The sequence below is a fragment of the Hippocampus comes genome, unplaced genomic scaffold (assembly GCF_001891065.2).
Source record: "Hippocampus comes isolate QL1 unplaced genomic scaffold, H_comes_QL1_v1.1 scaffold51, whole genome shotgun sequence".
In the NCBI taxonomy this organism is placed as follows: domain Eukaryota; kingdom Metazoa; phylum Chordata; class Actinopteri; order Syngnathiformes; family Syngnathidae; genus Hippocampus; species Hippocampus comes.
In genome coordinates this window covers 2,544,268-2,562,972 of record NW_017805497.1, presented here as the reverse complement: position 1 = coordinate 2,562,972, position 18,705 = coordinate 2,544,268, and the positions used below count along the sequence as shown (strand labels likewise).

Here is an 18,705-nt window from a genome sequence, read left to right as displayed (position 1 = left end):
TTTCATCGAAATGAGATTTGTGAAACAGATCAAATAAGCCCTAGTTTGTTTTTTATGCAACTTTTTATTTTCAGCCCAAATTGACTTGTCCAGAAATCAATGTGAGTAAATATTTTAATAATCATATAACTTTTAATAAATTTTGACTTTAATATTTGCAATCTTAAAATGTATTAAAACAATAATATAGTGGAGCGTGACATAAGTGACACTTCATCACAATATATGAGTATAAAAGTGGTTGAAAGATAAACTAAATGATGTTATTACTAATTAAAGTAAAAATGTTGAGATGCTTGAAAAAAACGAAACTATATTTTTATTATATTTATATAGGAATGTAACGATATCGGCGATATCACGATAGTAAAATTGCCACACTTTTGTCCTCCCTATGTCACGATATTAAGAGCACCACATCTGTTAAATAGGCCAGGTTATTTTCCATCCATGCAGTTTCAGTACCCTCTGCTGGTTAGTTTATTAGTGCAGTTTAATTTGAACTGCATGTTTTGGGCACCTTAGGTATAAGACCCAAGCTAAACGGCAAATGAAGGGGAACGTAACACATTTGAGTTCCTCCACAAATTGACTCACTTCACAATATGTGCATGCATTAGCAAGTAAGTGCCCAGTATTAAGTGTTGGAAAGTTGAGTAACTAAATTATCACATGGCAATTACATGAAGCAAGGCATCAGAAGGTTGCTTGCACTACCTGTCCTCCCTGAGCTGAGCTGAGGCCGGCCTGCTGTATCTGAACTGGAAGCTGCAGTTTAAAGTGCTGTGGTAAAGATGTGCCACTCTGCTGAGCCTGCAGCTGGGCCAATACCTAAAGCACCCACCGAGAAGAAACACAAATGTAATACAACAGCGAAGACGAGAATAGCAACTAGTGTCAGGAAGATTGGGTCTGACCATGCACAACCTTGAAAGAATTCAGTTCAATTTCCCATTGGGATTCATCAAGTACAGTATATCTTTATCTATGTCTATTGGTCTATGTTGAACAAGTGCACACTGTGAAAATCTTGAGGTTCTTGAACAGCAATTGTGTTTGTAATTGTACCTGAACCTGCTGCTGCAGACCAGACATGATGATTTGGGGGGGTTGCTGCAATTGCAGCTGTGCAGTTCCTCCCTGTGTCGTCACCTGCAGCGAGGTGGGAGATTGAATGGGCATGTGGGCCTGCGTCTGTGGGGGTAATTGGCCCTGTGGGGTGGATGCAGACGAGGAGCTGGTGGTAGCCAGAGTTGCGGCCGCCGGCTGCACCGGGGCAGCTGCCTGTTGAGCGGGCTGAGCCGGCGTTTTTGTGGAGTCAGAGTTGGGCTGGCAAGAGGGTGTGGTGCCTGCGGAGATTTTCAAGTAGTTGATGACAGATAGTGTGAGAAACCAAAATGACCATCCAAATGTGTTTCCAGTCATACCCGTGCTTGGCGTGGGTGTGGCCACTGCAGATGGGGGTGTGAATAAGAAGCGCTGCATCTGACCGTTGGGCAGAGTCGCCTGCATGAGCTGCTGGCCGGGACCCGGAATGACTGTGACTCCATGAGGTATGACCTGAAGCTGGCCGGTGGTCTGACCTTGACCTTGAATCATCACTGTCAGAGCCTGGTGGGAGCCGCCAACACCTGAGCCAGCCTGCTGCTTCTGTAGGAAGGCAGAACAAGTGACATTTTAATCACATTCACGTTGTTCAACATCAGTTTTCCAGCTTTGGCAATGAGCACCTTACAGCTGTCATAATATTAAAAGCAAATACACGGAGCCCCTTAAAAGAAAACTGTAGGAGAGCTAGTAAAAGCAATTACATGGTATACATTTCCTGGTACAAAATATAAACCTTGCTAGTTACAAAGTCAAAGCCAATTCCTAAAAAATATTTTTAATTCATGCATGAATAACTAAGAGAGCAAGAGTGACTTTGATAACTTCAGTGTCATGTCATGAGTGGTGCTCACTAACCTGTGTTAGCTGAGCGATTTGTGAGATGGTGAGTTTGACCTGGCCAGATGTCGTTCCAGTCGTAGCGGGGGTGGTTGGGCTCTGGCCAGTAACAGTGGCAACAGGGCTGGCTCCAGAAACTGAGGTGGACACTGTCTGCCCTTGTAAGATCTGACTTACGACTTGTTGGCCAGCCTGACCTAAAAAGAAACAGGTAGCATGTTTAATTCCTGCATTGCAAATCAAACAATAGTGATATACAGGATATACAGATATTTTCAAAACACCGACGAGCTACAAATAGAAAATTACCTTGCTGGACCACAAGCGGCGTTCTGATGATTGTTTTTCCCATAGGCCCACCTTGCTGGACTGGTGTTCGAATCGTTGCCATTCCGGGCCGGATCTGCCCACCAGGAAATAAAATACAGTGTATTCACCGACAAACAAAAGAATGATTTGAGAGCAGTAAGGTTTCTCATAAAATGTCCTAACTGTGAGGGTTGGGGGGCATGTGTGTGTGTGTGTGTGTGTGTGTGTGTGTTTTTTGCGGGGGTATTATTGACGATGTGTGTGTGTGTGTGTGTGTGTGCGTGTGCGTGTGTGTGTTTGAGCAAAGTGTACATGAACCTTGCAGAATGAGTTTGTGTCTGTATTTGTTTAATCTGGACATATGTGCAGCAAGCATGTATGACGAGTTTGCGTGTGAGCGACTCTATATATATGTGCGTGCGTGTCCGTGTCGTATGAGTTTGTGTGTGGGAGAGGAGAATAAATAATGTGCATTAATGAACATGACCACACAATTTATCACAGCGGCTATTTGTGCATCTCAGAAAGTGTATATGCTCGCCATTGTGTGTTCGTGAGGAAAAAGTGTGTGTGTGTGTGTGTGTGTGTGTCGGGGTTTTTTGTGGGGGACAAGAAAATTTACAATAAAATACCAACAACATGAGCATGCACTTTATAATACACATTACACACACTAAGCAAAGTCTATTATCATAAACTATGACATTCACAACCCCATAAATGGCTACAAAATATGAATTCTGAAAGTTAAGTGTGGTGTACCGGCTGTTGGGTGCCTGGAATATTGGGCCTGATGTTCACAGGGGTAGTACGAGGCAATTTGATAAAGGTCTGAGCACCACCCGTTGTACCGGAGGGAATGATACCCAACACCTTCTGTTGCACAGCACCTGATTAGGCATAAAAAAGACATGACACAAAAAGTCAGAGGATGTGGAAATCCAAAGAGCAGGAAAGCACAGCGACGCCACAACATAACTCCTAATGCACAAAACACAGAAGAACTTTTTCTATGGGAACAGCTAATAATGTGGAAGCAAGAATTTTGTGACGCACTGGTATTTTAACCTGGTGATAGTTGTCGTTTTTGCAATGTCAATACGCAGACAAAGGGCATCTTGGTAGCGTTATGTTGATTTTTGAATCAAGACACTCGGCAACTGAGAAAACTTTTCGTCACAGCTGTTTATCCTGCCCCCAAACACACTGTTGCTTTGTCATTGTGGCTCGGGGCAAATCAGCGGGCTCAGGACAAGATGGATTTGCGGGGGTCTGTAAACTCGCACCTATGATGAGAAATCAGCTTGCAGGCAAGGTTACTGGCTTGCACTTCATGTCCACATAACCCTCCAAAAGCGTAGTAAAGATGAAAAGTAATTTAAATATAATTCTGCTTTAGCTGCTGTCCATAACGATTGTCTTATTCACCACGTTCCCCCACGAATCAAACCAGGAACCCTTGAGTCCTGCACTGCACCACTTGGAAAAAGGCTGCCAGCCATTTTCTGCTACTCAGCACACTTCCTATGATTAGGAAATATTCACAGACCAAATATTCCCAAACACAATACAATACTGTGAAGCAGCTGCCGCATACTACAAGTGAGAAGTTGTGCCGAGGTTGTGCATTGACATGGCTCAATACATTATTTGTGGGTTTCTCTCTTTGCAAGATGGCCAACTTATGATCACAGCAACGGTAAATATTAGTGGAGTAGGTAAACAAAATCTTCAAAGACGTGCTGAAAGCTTACTTGGGTTTCCCCCAACATATCTATCTGATCCCCCTCATAAATTATTCACAACATTTTCACCTCACAAAGGGAGTGTTTCATATTTGCCGTCCAAGTACATGTGGAGCTGATGGCTCAAAAAGAAATCAGACGAGTAACACTCTTTCTTTCCCTCAGATCCTGCTGTGTGTTTTTTCCCCCTAAACCACAGCCAGGCCGGTAAACCTTTACATCAAGAGTTTCCCTCTTCAAACAGGGACCTTAAACCTGGTTTTAAGACACGGGGAGTCTCTCCTCTGGTGACAGAAATCAAACACAAATTTCTATGGACTGGCTGTTTAAGGAATTTGATGAGTCGGGACTCCGAGGAGTGGAGAGATAGACTTTTACTCTAAAAGATGAAGGGGGAAAACAAGAAAACTGAAATCCCGCAATAGAGAGTTACCTGTCTGAGAAGTAGACCTCAGGGTAAACTTGTTTTCCTGCCTAACTTCCTTAAGCCCTTCCAAAACAAACAGTGCGCCCCGCAGTCATGCTGGATAAATAGACATGTCCATTAAATGGTCACACTCCACCTGAAATTGAGGTTTCTCTTTTAGGGCTACTCCAAAAAGGTAAGGAAAATCACTTTCATTTTCTTGTATGAGGATTGCAATGATTTATCGACACAGGTTTCAAATATGGTCGTTCAGATGCATCCACTTTGAACCTCTACAACTAGTCTAGCTTTAATTAAGTGGAAATGTAATATTGCCATGTTTATTTTCAAAATATGGTAAAACAAATATAAGAAACCAGATATTGTACAACAGCCAATTAGTTGATCCTTTTTAATGAACAAACATCCATCACTCAGCAGAAGACCATGCCACAATAGCCCAACATTACATACAAATTGAAACAAGGTTAAGAAGAGCTGAATTCTAGTTTAGATCAAAAGAGTCAGACTAAACAAGTGTACCAGTCCTCAATAATCGAACCAAAATAGCTAACTTCCATTGTGCTGCCAGAGCTCAACCAGACATGATGATGACCCACGCCAAAGTAAGCAGGTGACTCAATGGGCGGGTGGTCGGGCAGACACCGAAGGAGCGCCCACAATGGTGTTGGTGTGCACAACACAGCGAATGAAAAGCTACATTAGAAAAGCTTGAATTTTGCCGCAATGTAAACCAAAAAAAAAAAAAAGACCCTCTTTTCACCCCTTAGTCTGCCTTTTAGGATTGAGGCAATAAAAGCCAGTGTACCTCCTTGTGACGTTGCCATATTGACTGTGATGAGCTTGCTGTTGGCTGGAAGAGGCAGCTTGGTGGTGACTACCTTCCCACCCACCGTGGTTCCTGTAATGTGAAATGTGTGTCCACCAGTCGTGGTCACTGTGGTCTCTGTGGAAGCAGACACATAAAAATCAGCAAACATCATAATGACTACACTCATGACTCCAATAGTAACATATAAAAAGCTAAAATTACCACATTATTAACATGCATGATAATCATGAAAGAAAGCATTAAAAAGATTTATTTAGTAAGCATTGACTTGGTCAAAAAAAAAAATGAATCATTGCAAATGTACAAGCATTTAGTAGTCCTCTGTTTATAATCTGAATAAACTGGACATTATGTACAGGTTAACGGTCAAAATTTTTATTTTCTTTCTTTCTAACAACCAAACTATTGCATCACATTCTACAAAACTCAAATGTTTTGAATACTTTCAATGCAGTACCTGGTGAGTTTTGACTCTGCTTAATCCACGAGGCAAATGATTGCTGGAAGTTCTTTGTCTGCTGATATTTGACAGGCGTCCCCATCTTTGAGGACAGCACCACTTTGGCGCTCGGAGTTCCCTGGCCTGACAGTGAAGCCACCATGACCTTAGGCGTCACGGCAGCTGTTGCGGGAGTTCCTGTTGGGGTGACCGTAACGGAGCCTGGTTTCTGCTCCTGGCGTTTCTGAAAGCATAAAAATGTATATTTGACCAGGAGACAAGAACAGGGCAATGAGAGGATTAAAATCAATGTGAAACTTCTAAAGGGGAAAAAAACATGTGCCTATAATAAGGTCAGCTCAAGTGATTGAATGAATCCAATCAATGTCCGGGGTCTGCTTAGTGAGATACAGTTACGATAATATGATCCATCTCACCTTGGCTTGTTCAGCTGCCTGAGCTTTCTCCTTCTCAACCCTAGGTTAAAAAAAAAAAAAAAAAAAAAAAAAATCAAAGACCATTTGTGATTTTCTAAAGAGTCGAGCAGCATTTAATACACATTGGAATCAGCCATCTTATTCTAACCTCTCAGAGAAAGCTCTGATCTCCCAGAGGTCTAGCTCCTCCTCAGCGACCCAAGTCTCGATCACCACGGGGCCTGTCTGCTTGGGAGGTTCGGGTTTCTTGGGACGCAAGGCACTGGAGCGCAGCCCTTTCCTCTGTGGGGTGTGGGTTTCTGTAATTTGGGACACATCAAAAGTTGTTTGGGTTTTAACTGATGATTATGTCCACAAATCATGGCTTTTTATATCTCAAGTTAGTCAATAAAGATTGTCTGGAATATAAGAGCATATAGTGTTTACCTTTGGGTGTCTCAGGTGCTCCCAGGGGACAGATAATTTTGCGGATGCAGTACTCCGAGCGTATGCCATAGGGTCCCACGTCACGTCGTTTGATGATCTCTGTGGTGGTGATTTCTGTGTCTGACGTCTCTGTGGTAATGAGTGGGGATAGGGCTGGGTTGGTATGACGATGAGGAGGAGAGCCCGAAAAATGGAGGAAATGTTCTCCAACATAACACCTGTGTCAGCCACAGGAGATGGATGTTTGTACCGGTATTTGATTCTCTGTGTTTCTTTTGTCTCAAGGTATGAATGCAAGACAAATCAAAACCCGTAAGCATACACAAACAAACCTTATTTCTGTGTTTCTGGCAATAGTAAAAATCAAGATGAAAATGTCAATATCGAAACACATCACCTAACATTTGAGTGCTCCCAGAGAGAAACCAAATTTGGCATGGGGGGAGGGGGGGAGTATTAGCTCTACCTGTTCGTGTAGTACCGACAGCCGCAGATGGTTTCACGGCCATGTCGTCCCATCTCAAACAGGCCCAGAGCAGTCTAAGCATCAGACTCACACCAGCCAAAGTGTTCACTGTTTGCAAGCGATACCTGCATACACATAGTTGAGTATTACTCATTGATAACAGATCTGTGCACTTATTGCTCTTAAGTTACAATCACTCTCCAATTATACAGCAAAAGTGAAGTAAAAATACAATTGCGCTTGCTAGTGAAAAGCGAGCAAAACTAGTGGGACGATCAGGTGGTTGTGTTGTTGAATCTGGTATTTTTGACTGTCTGGAATCAGTTCATTAGTGTGGCATGACAGCATGACTGCCTGTGACTCACTGTATTTCAGAATGCAGACAGCAGCACAATTATGGAATTAACGGAGGCAGCGTAAAAACGGGATGACGTGTGGGTCATTGTTTTTTTGTGTAACTATTTTCAAATTTTAATACCCACTTATACAATAATTAATGTCATAAGCCCATTTAGTACGAGGTCAATTGATATCTTAGACTGCGAAGGCTGCTGACAAATGGAACACAGATAAGTTCAATTTTAAAGGAAAATTGAAAACAAAAGCCAAGTTCTTAACTTCATGTTGTATATAATATAAACAGTGAATCCCAGCCTTGACTTTTTTTTAATGACAAAAATTAAATACTCTCTGATCAATTAACTCAGAAGGCAATTTCTTGGAACTCATGTCTGTCAGATGGATGAAATATGAGATACTTTTAAAAATTATTAGGCAAATACAGTTTTGGCTGTTATTAATATGTTTAAGTGGGAGAATGTTTACAAAGTATACTTTTCCCTGCAAACAGGATTGTTACAATTCATTGTGCTCTCAAAAAAAACAAAAAAACAAAACAAGAAAACAAAAAAAAAAAGAAAAAAAAAGTTAAGAGAGACATAACTTACCTCCAGGTGATGCCAAATGTGGGCCTGGGGGAAGGATACGGCCAAATATCCTGGGCCGGCTTGGCATTGTAATTAAAGACGGCCACCTCACGGAATCCTCCCCGCCTTGCCAGCACCTTCAAGTTGTCATGCGGCAACACGAAAATGCTCTTGCGGTTGCTCTTGGTGATAAACTTGCGATAAGAAGGAAGCGCAGTGTCCGAGCGCACCTTCTTCGTGCGGGAAAATTTGCGGAGGCGTACTCGGCCCCTGGTTGAGTCTTCCTGGAATATGTCTACAGCAGTTGCACCATTGGTGTTGGTTGTTGATTTACTGACCGAAAGGGTTGTGTCTGTTTGTTGTGCCATTATGTCACTCGGGCTGTCTTCTGACGGACTAGAGGAAGAGATTTTTGTCACGGTTGTTTTGGTCATGGAGGTGAGGGTGAATACCGCACTTTCCGTCGTTACGACTGGTTGTGCAGATTCTACAGATGCGGCTTGAGGCAGTTTCGTACCACTGGACAACACAGTAGAGGTGCTAGTGGAGGTGGTGGTTACTTCAGTGAAGGGCGTTTTCAACGGTGTTGTTGTCTCTCGCTCACTGTTCTCTGCAAACGCATCCCTTAAACTGGACTCTTCTGCTGAAGGTATAGGCGAGGGCGCCATTCTGATGATCTTGACTACAGGGATGGATTTAGTGTTGAAGGAGCTGTTGTGCTGCAGAGAGCTCGGAGTCTGAGCTTCAAACGGATCTCTGTTATTTTCCATCTTTGATATCTTCACAGGAGGTTTGTAATCCTGATCCGGCGTCATTATGTTGCTCTCATATGTTTCTGCGGGGGTTGGCCGCTTTTCGACAGCATGTATATGTTTGTTTATAAGAGCCAAATCTCCATTTACCAAAGGCTTTTGTTCTGTGCTGATCTTCGGTGAAATACCTTCATCTTCGACTTGACCAATGCTGTTCACCTTGGTTTTGCTAGTCAGCATGCCATTATTTGGACTTAGCGCCGAGTTGCTCAACCGGACATCACCCCCTAAATCATCCTTACCATTTATATGCGGGAGAGGAGAAGCTGAAACAGGAGAACTGGAGCCCTCAGCATCTTTCATATTTTCCCGGTTTTCGTCAGGTCCCATGCCATTTGTCTCAGAGGCTAACTCCACTGATCTTAATGTCTCTGGACTTTGCTGTGACGGATTGGGAAGAGATGTATTCTCACTACTTATTTGCTCAACAAGTTTTGTACGGGTCCTTACTGAGTCCTTCTTTCTACCAGAGTCCATGTTAGGCACCTCAGAGCCTATATTTTTGATAAGCCCATCATCGGTAGTGTTTAAACAAGCACTGCCCGTTTGTTGTTCTGAAGAGCAATCTTTGGGCCTCAAAGTCCTTTCTATGGACCCAACCCTCAATTCCTGGGACAGTGTGAGGGTTTGGTTTTGTGGTGAAGACGAATCTCTTCCTGCATCTGAACAGCAACTGTCTTTGGGTGTTGAATTAGGAATAGAAGAAAGGCAAACATCTTCGTCTTGTGTGGTTTTAGAACCTACAGCCAGATCGTCATCTGGAATTCCACCAACATCTGCAGACCCATTAGTTTGAAATGTGCAGGTTTTCTGCTCCTCTTTCACAACATTGCCCTCTTTGAGCTGTGTCTGAGCCAGAGTCTGGGGCTTAAGCGGTGACCGCGGTCGTATAGGAGTGCCCAGTGGTGGCGGTGTTGAGGAGGGGGGTGAAAGAGGTGGAGTGGCCTTGGGGTTGGATGCAGACACATGTTGCTTCATCTTCTCTTGAATTGTGTGCTGCTTCACTCGCCGCTCCAGAAGGCTGTCAAGTTTGGAGGACTTGACCTTCTTCTTGTATGCAATGCGGGTGAGGAAGCCCTTACTGACATCTACCACGTCGTAGTTAAAAGGACGAATGGAGTTGTCTGTAAGCTCCTCCTTCAGAGACTCTTCCTTAGTACTCGACGCTGAAGGAAAAAAGAAGGCATAGACATTCGTGCCAAATGGTCCTCCACTTTTTGTTAAAAAAAAAAAAAAAAAAAAAGACATTGAAATTACAATAGTTTTCCAAACAATAAATAGATGACAAAAAAAATTCTTAATACTCGAATTGATATATTCTTACTTTGCTCATCCTCTGATTTTATTACAGTGGAATCCAACTCCGTCTTGAGTTCTGAGTTCTCAAAAGGCAGTTCCTCAGATGTTTCCATTTCAGTCGCAGCTTCTTTCTTTTCCTCTTCAATATTTTCACTAGATGCCAAATTGTCTTGGGCAGGTTTGGAGGAGGGTGTAGATTCTTCATTATCTGCTGTATCACTGATCAAGCCAGAGACTCTTTGGACCTCAGATGCATGGAGACTGGGTCGTTGACTCAGATCCAAAAGGGTGCATTTTAGGCCAAGTTTAGCATCTTGAGGAGGGTGGGGGGGGGGGGGGGAAAAAAGAAAGAGACCTCAGATGCATGGAGACTGGGTCGTTGACTCAGATCCAAAAGGGTGCATTTTAGGCCAAGTTTAGCATCTTGAGGAGGGTGGGGGTGGGTGGGGGGGGGGGCAAAAAAAGACCGTATATTAAAATACATTTGAAGCAAAATAAAACTGTTGTCAAATGAAATGACCATCAGTGATTATTTTTTCCTCTCCAAACCTTCAAGTTCCTTGCGGTAGTTGGCATTGGTGTTGCCCGGAAGTCTTGGGAGAAATCTCCGGACATAGGTCTTACTTATCCAACTCCAGCCACCATAGCCGGTAACACGATACTCCTCCCCTTTTTGTTTCCACACCTACAAGGAGGACAAAGAAAGTGGAGAGGAAGAAGCAACAGTAAGGTTATTTACGAGAGAGGAAAACATTTTTTGGAATGAATGGAAAAAGAGTGAGAGCGGGAAGAAGGATGCTTGTTTGCTGACCATCAACAGCCAAGCCACGAGCACGAGCTTAACTATCATTGATGGTCACCTCGGCCACAAGAATGGACAGTACAGACATAACCACTTAAAAGAGGTTTCACTTGAACAAAAGTGAGCGTGGGGTGAGAGTCAAGTCCAACCAGTCTAACAAAATATTCTGCCACAAATCAATAAATACAACAAAATGACAAATAAATAAACAAACAAACAAACAAAAAAACAAATAAACGAATTCATTCAGATTCAGGTCAGTAAGTGTGACCTACCTGGTGTTTAACTGGAAAAGTGTATTTGACCCAAGTGGCCTGTTGCATTGTCTCCTCTTCCTCCAGCTTCTTCTCCCTTTTCTTTACTTTCTCTTTCTCCTCACGCTCCATGGAAGTCATGCGGTTTAACCTGAAAAATGTTAAATTGTACATCTAATTAAATCGATTTAACGTGACATATACATGTTTCATTTGATGAAAAGTATATTGGTTGACATGAACTCAAGTCGTAAATCCTGTGACTTTACAAATGCGATTACAAATATACACACAGGACACTTCAGTAGGTACATCTCAAAAATGTAATCACAACAGTTGTGACCTCTGTTATTCCCTTAATGACTGTGTGAAAAATTGTCTATAAACTCAGATGATTACCGTAACTGTCTTTCTGATGGGAAAGGGGGACTCTTTGAGGGAAATGTTTCTTAAGTGGATGAAGGGCAACTATTTGGAGGGGCGGGTGGGGGGTTGGGGGGCATTTTTTTACTGATGTATAACAAACAGCATTCTTTAAAACATTTTGAGAAAGGGGCAAACTATTAGAAATGCCTCTCAGTAGTTATGGTCTTAACTCTTTCTCTTTGATGCTTGATTGCTCACACTCATTTTCAGGTCCCAACTCCAAAATGTTAGCTCTTTTAAAAGGAGTGTTGTGTTGAAGCCGTGGTCACTGAGAAGCATAAGTGGGTGGTACTCGTAGCGGACCTGCAGTCTAAATATTATTACTTGCGGCCGGGGTGGGCCTTTTGATTTGATCTGGTCAGGATCACCACTGCCTCCTGAAATGGTCCGACTGACTACACACTTCCTTTGTTCATGCACAGAAGGCTGGTTTCAATATATCAATGTTTGTATCTGCAGGAAAGCTTGGTATTTTTATTTATTTTAACTGAAACTGTCAAATTGCTGCAGTTTATATGAAAGTATAGCAGTGCACACATACACTTTAGGTCCATTCATTCCTTTCCCCCTTAAGGTCTTCACCAGACCAGCTAAGTGCGCTGATAACAGTCAATTTTTCTCGGAAAATATTTCAATCTATTCTGCGTAAGACATGCACATATATAACAAAATGGTGGTAGTCTGCGATGTGTACCTGGTGTGGCCAAGTGAGTCCTTCCAGACTGGCATGGTTGCCACAGGCTTGATAGCACACTCCATGATGGCCAGAGCCAGGGCAAACTCTCTGGCCTTACTGCACATTTGTACAGCTTTGATCCAGTTGGTCCTACAAAACAAACAATTTCCAAACACCTTTCTTTCGATGTTAAGTTGTTTTTGTTTTCACCACAAACGTAAGTGATCAGATGGCACCAGCTCCAAGAGAACAAGCTCTAGTTGGGCAGTAAAAGTAAGTTGCTACATGATAGCTACATCATGTTGAGCTCGTATCCATACCTGTGTGAGGCCCAGTTGTGGTGCATGAATGGAGATGGAACATTGTTCTCCAGCTGGATGATGGTGAGCCTTATTGTAGAGATGGTGATAAGCTTGGAACCGTGGATGGACCCATTCCACTTGAATTCTCCCGCTGGGGTCATGCAGAACTTGTGGGAGAGATGCCGCCTTTTGTCGTGATCCTAGTGAATGATGTGCATTGAAATAATAAGAGAGGCTATGGCAATATCGAAGTTGTGTTCTGCGAGGGCAGAGCGCAACTTGCCTCTCTGTGCTGATGCTTGTTGAGGGCCAGTGTGTTTGTGCTGTACTGGTTATGATAGACACGATATTTGCCCTCCTGACCGAGCTTGAAGAATTGGCAAAGTGTCCCCTTCATCACCACATCCTTGCTGCGTGTACTGACACGGGTGACATCACCTTGAGCGTTCACAACTAGAATCTACAGAGGGAGCAAGACATATTTTGAGGTTGTTAAAAGTTTGTTAGAATAAATGAAACATTGACACAGCATGTTCAAAACTATGTACAGTTGCTTCAGTTTGCTTTATATTAAAGTCTATATCCTACATTTCTCTGTGTTATCTTTAAAATGTTTGTGCAGATTTAAGGTTGTAAACATTTGGCACAAGGCCAAATTGACACATATTTTATCTAAATACACAGATTGTGATTTGATTAAAACAATATCTTTAAATGGGGAAGGCAAGTCAAAAATGTTCTTGACAATAACACAAGTCGAAACATGGTACAGGTATTCTGATTAATTTTGTGTTGGTGGAACATGAATTAGAGACAAATCCACCTGTTTTAGTTCATCTCAGGCGGCAGCCATTTTGCAACTTCCTGTCAATTAAAAATAACATCGCAATGCCAAAGGGCTCAGTTTACGATTGTTACATGACCAAACACAGAAAACAATTGAGCCGTGATTGGTCATTTTCAATTCTAAGAATATTTGTAATATTTAAATGTCATTGGTGTGTCACCTCCTTTCCCTCCTTGAATCCTCTGTTGGCTTCATGAAGGGCAGCAGCCACCTGCTGGCTCTTCAGCTGGCTCAATTTGCTCTCTGGGTTCCTCAGCCGAGTCACCATACGAGTTGCAGATGACTTCTTACCACCAAGACACTCACCGTTGGTGGAATCTTTACCATCTCCTGCAAACGCAACATCAGTTTTAGCCAACGGGTGAGCAATTCACATCGAGATGCCCAAGAAATTTTTGAAACTCTCATACACAAGACAATTCTCTCGCCAGCATGGTGGAAGAGCATCTTGCATTGAAATGTTATTGTGTCTGACCTGTGTCTTCGAAGCTTGCCATGGATGACTGGGAGGACTTGTCAGCCAGATCCGGAGGTTCAGGGGCCCTGGTTGGGACCGTGATGCCCATGCTGCTATTACTGTTGTCCTCAATCATTTGGTTTGGATGGCTCAGATTTGGGACGCCGTCACCACTTGCAGGAGCACAGTCTGATGATGGGTGTTCTGCTGTCGGAAGAAAACACACCAGGAGTGAAGTAGTTGCTCTAACAAAGTTAGTTTTGATTGAAACAATATAAATATGGTAGCCCTGATAGCCATAAGTGCACTTTAAAAAGACAAGTGAAGTCAAAGCTGTGGCCAATTTGTCAAACCGCGTGCTTGAGCAGCAAGACACTGAGGTAAGGCTGTGGCTCCCTCTGCTGAACAACCAGAGCACATGCAAGCACTGAAAATTACCAACCCAGGCCATATTTACAGATCAAAACAGAAATGTAATTGATCACACAATCTTAAAATGAATCAATAGCTATCCACAAAATATGATACAGATAGCACATAGGGGACAGAACTAAGTTGAAACTGTCATGCATGCAAACAGAGCCTTCGCTCAGCTTCAAGGACAAGTGCAAGCACAAAATTCCAAGTCGATGCATTAGCTACCCATTAAATGTGTTCCTGAACAGCAAACTTATTTTTTTATTGTTGTTAATGGAGCACGAGGCAACACACAGTGCCAAACAAGTAGCATTACACAATTTAAAAGTCCAAACCAGTAGACATAGCAGTTATGTATTAAGATTCCTTCAGCCAAATAAATGCAGTATGGTATTTATTATTAAAAGGGATGAGACTTTAACATGCAAATTGTGAGTACTTAAATACAGAAAATATGTTAAATAACATATTTATAACACTTTTCTGTCCCTGCACTCCAGGGTACGCAGAACTTTTTTCAGTGTCCTCATTTCAGTGCTGTACAATGTGAAGTCCCTTTAGGGGGCATTTGTGAATGCTGCAGGTAAACAACAAAATGTTGGATCCACAGAGAAAAGCACAACAACAGTCTGTGTCTACTTATGTCCTGGAGGGCAAACAGGGAATTAGCCTCTGGAATAGCAGGCAGAGGTCCCCTGGGCTCGGCCTACGCTCTGTAAGCTCGAGTAGGACCAGCGAACAAAGGCTGCAATTAACAATTATTTTAATAATCGATTGAATGGAATTACCATCACTATTTTTTCTTCCAAAAACAGGACATTATTTCAAATTGACAGTGCAGAAAATCCCCAAACAATTTATTATGATTCAGCTTTTGGTTTTGGTTAACAAAGAGACAATCGGTGTGCTTTGATGTAGGATGACAGAAATCTGAGAATATATACTGTTGAGAGGCTAAAAGTCCAGGGATTTTAATTAACGGTAAACAGGCTCTCTAAATGATTAATCGATGATCGAAATATTTATCAATCATGTGATAATAGATTAGTCATGGATTAATCGTTGGACCTCTACATCTAACCATTGGGTAACCTGCTTGAGTTTGCCGGACGGGCTTTCAAAATTTGAATATAAACTTAAAATTAGCAAACAAAATTGAAAAACATTATTTATGGTGTCAACACTATGTATTTGAATGAAATTAATTCATCCATCCTTCCATTTTCTGAACCGGTTATCCATTACACCTGTAAATAGCGGTTGGCAAGCTCAAAGTCAAGTTCAGTGTTTTTAATCTTACCTTTACTGAACATTGGTTTTTCCAAAGAACCTTGAGAAACAATCCATTGGGAAAACTTACCTCCAGTTTTGACAGCATCATTTTTTTCTTTCTCCGCCTCTTCATTTGTCTCCTTGTCCTCCTCCTTGGTAGTCTCATCACTGACAGTGACAACCTGCTGTCCTTCACTGTCAATCAGCTTGCCGTCTTCATTACCATCTTTCTCCACATCCACGTCATCCTTCTCCTGCTCCAGACGAGCTTTCAGGGCCTCCTCGGCCGCCTGTCTTTTCACCTCTTCTAGCTCTTCCTCCTTTTTGGCTCGCAAACGCTCCAAGATCTCCTCTGGGTGAAAGAGTTGGAAAATGAACAGTCACTGCATGACATTGGCTGATCAGCAAAGCATTATTTCAGTCAATTAAGATTTTTTTTTTTTTTAAATCATAATCCTCCTTGGGAATGTGTTCAATGACACATGCAGGGAATTTGTTTTCCCTTGTCCAATAATATCTATATCTAACTTAACAAGAATAATAATACAAATAATAGTCCTTATCAGACCAAATGACTACGTAAAATTTCATGTCATCAAGAGAACCAAACAGTTGTGTTCACAATCACCTTTTACTATTGCTTGATGCAACATCAATCAAATGCAAATATGTGATTGAAAGGAGGAATAGTGTGGAAAATTTTAATTGCTTGTGTACAAATGGTTGGGTCTCCGGAGTGCCTGGCCACCCATCAAGATTGAAATTAAATAACCAATGGAAGAAGTTGCAGTTTTGGCACAGATTAGCATGAGCTTAGTGCGTTAGAGTTAGCTTTTGATAACCGGTTGTTCGGTGAACTTGGTGATGTGGGTGTTTGTTTGTCTTCAAATTCTGGGCTGTTTGACAAAAATGGGCAGGTTAACAGCGGCTTATTTTTCGAGACAGAATCGCTCTCAATGTTAACTGTATTGTAATTCTTCATCTTTTGTAGAGATACGTTTAATCTAATATCCTATTAACTCAATATAATTTTGAGACCTTGTTGAAGTCAAAATTGTCCCAATCATCTGAATTTCAGCCTCCCAGCTGTAAATATTTTCAGATTTTTGTAGTCTTCTATGAAAGCACTCATGTTTCCCTTGAATAAAAATAAAACATATGCAAACATCTGCTTTTACATCGGAAAACAATGCTCATCATTTTTGCCTATTTTTTTTTTTTACATAATACAGACCAAACTGGTGACTGAATCTTAATCCATTTATGTTTGTGCATTTCCAGTTCTGTCAATCGAAAGTAATACCCGTTTTTTTATTATTATAGGGATGCAAATATTTTTTTTAATCTCATTCATCATTTAACCAACAAAATACTCATCAGATTAATCAATGAGTAAAATTATCATTAGCTGCAGCCCTAACGTTTTGTGTATGACCATAGAATGTCAGAGACCCATTACTAATACACCTGGCAATTGTTTCACTCTCTGAAAAGAAAATGCATATTATGTCTCTGAATGAAAAGGAAAAAGATAAGAGCTCATTACCGTTGGCAAAATTGAGGAAACACCTGTTGTTGCCCCGAGCCTTGTTGGTTAAGTCCTCTGTGATGTCCATGTGTGTGTGAACCTCATCCCGAATTTCTTCGAGGGCAGCATAGAGGTCGGCCTCCCAGTAATCCTTATCCAAGCACTCGATGAGCTCACCTAGCTGGACCTGCAACAGAGAGGGAAAGCCTCCATGTAAAACCCAAACCCATCACTAAAGATTTTTTTCGCATGTAAGACAGTAAATGTACTGTCAAATGATCAAATACTTGAAGAGCAGACATTTGCAGTGAGAAATGGATGACTTACCTTGGTGCTGTAGTACCAGATTGTTTTATGCTCCTGCTCGCCATCTTCTTCTCTGTAGGGGATGAAGGGGAGGGCACATGGGGGGATTATTTTTGTAATGACATGGGGAGACATGACACATTAGAAGGGGCGAGGTTCAATTGGGAGAAACATGCAGAAAATAAGCTCTGGGTGTGTGATCTGTATGTCATAATTGAAAATGATTCATTTGCCTGAGGGGAATGGGTGCGAACAGCAGTCAACATCAATTTTCTTTTTTTAAGTGTTCGAAATTCAAATTACACTCGTGGTGCAGTACACATTTTGATTTTGGCGCATAGTGAATTGGTACCCAATAATGTAATAACTATCAAACTGTCTAAAGCTGTGTTTTTAAAACTTCAAACCATCACGTATCAAATCCTCCAAACATGCTTGAGGTTTGTTTTTGCAATTCTTTTCACAAGCAATACAGAGAACCATGCAATGAAGAGAGTCTTGATCCTACTTGATGTAACTCCTCATGACATTGACCTGACTGATTTTGAAATGCAGCATAGTGACTCCCCCTAAAATACATCTGCCGTGACATTAGTGTACTTGTGGGTCTGTACCTTTACTAAACAGAGCTGAGATAAAGATTCGACCCATTTAAAAAATAAATGCTGTATTTGAGAAACGTCGATACCAGCAACTTTTTTCTTTGCGCAGTCCATTCTCTTTGATTGGGGCCTGATGTCACACCAGTAATCTCTATTTACACACTTGGTGCCTGCACTCAAATCAACCAAACTTTCTTCTGTTCAAGTTATTTGCATTCACACGCAGCCCCTGGGGATGAAGAATAGTAACGCAGCACCTGCTAGAAGCCACTTCGCTGTGCAACTCCAAGCAAAGGACAAGCAGGGCAGAAGAAAAAGAAGCGATGCTAAAACGTTGAGCCGCCGGGCTGCTTAAATCTTGTATTGCTCAGGTGATCCATATCCAATGATTTATGAAGCAGGCCTTTGGCTGCTGCAGCGCCAGCACACTCACCATCTGTGTCTGTTTAATGTCAAGATGCTATCCTGCTGCCTAAGTGGACGGATGAGCTCGGGATCGACTTTGTACCTTTAAATCAGGACCAGTGAACTGTATCAACAACAGGAGGCTTTATACTATTTATACAGTACGTAGTCCGCAGTCACATTGTATTCTACATCCAACAACCAACTAAGCTAGCCTCCTCGACAAAATCATACAATAAGAAAAGTAGAAATGCATGCCTGTAGATGACCACAATGTAGGGATGTCCCGATTTGATTGCCCGATTGGAAATCGGGGTTGATGACGTGATTTTCAGCTGATCCGGTA

General features: G+C 41.9%; 1 protein-coding gene across 4 annotated transcripts in view; it reads right to left on the bottom strand.

Moving 5' to 3' along the window:
* Positions 1-18,705, bottom strand: part of LOC109519852 (nucleosome-remodeling factor subunit BPTF) — a 40,341-nt gene that overhangs the window by 14,625 nt on the left and 7,011 nt on the right. For 2 of the 4 annotated variants that reach the window (XM_019876659.1, XM_019876662.1), the window contains exons 3-27: positions 17,374-17,425; positions 17,065-17,233; positions 15,607-15,870; positions 13,848-14,036; positions 13,533-13,702; positions 12,809-12,985; positions 12,544-12,725; positions 12,242-12,373; positions 11,143-11,272; positions 10,615-10,750; positions 10,421-10,488; positions 10,091-10,310; positions 7,976-9,932; positions 7,029-7,153; positions 6,563-6,715; positions 6,285-6,435; positions 6,137-6,176; positions 5,718-5,943; positions 5,237-5,374; positions 3,019-3,146; positions 2,257-2,350; positions 1,966-2,144; positions 1,428-1,650; positions 1,069-1,349; positions 718-831 (exon numbers count right to left, since the gene is read on the bottom strand). In XM_019876659.1, coding sequence (XP_019732218.1) covers positions 718-831; positions 1,069-1,349; positions 1,428-1,650; positions 1,966-2,144; positions 2,257-2,350; positions 3,019-3,146; positions 5,237-5,374; positions 5,718-5,943; positions 6,137-6,176; positions 6,285-6,435; positions 6,563-6,715; positions 7,029-7,153; positions 7,976-9,932; positions 10,091-10,310; positions 10,421-10,488; positions 10,615-10,750; positions 11,143-11,272; positions 12,242-12,373; positions 12,544-12,725; positions 12,809-12,985; positions 13,533-13,702; positions 13,848-14,036; positions 15,607-15,870; positions 17,065-17,233; positions 17,374-17,425 — 5,698 coding nt within the window. The remainder of the gene's footprint in view (positions 1-717; positions 832-1,068; positions 1,350-1,427; positions 1,651-1,965; positions 2,145-2,256; positions 2,351-3,018; positions 3,147-5,236; positions 5,375-5,717; positions 5,944-6,136; positions 6,177-6,284; positions 6,436-6,562; positions 6,716-7,028; positions 7,154-7,975; positions 9,933-10,090; positions 10,311-10,420; positions 10,489-10,614; positions 10,751-11,142; positions 11,273-12,241; positions 12,374-12,543; positions 12,726-12,808; positions 12,986-13,532; positions 13,703-13,847; positions 14,037-15,606; positions 15,871-17,064; positions 17,234-17,373; positions 17,426-18,705) is intronic. The other 2 variants (XM_019876660.1, XM_019876661.1) reach the window with 2 other exon arrangements.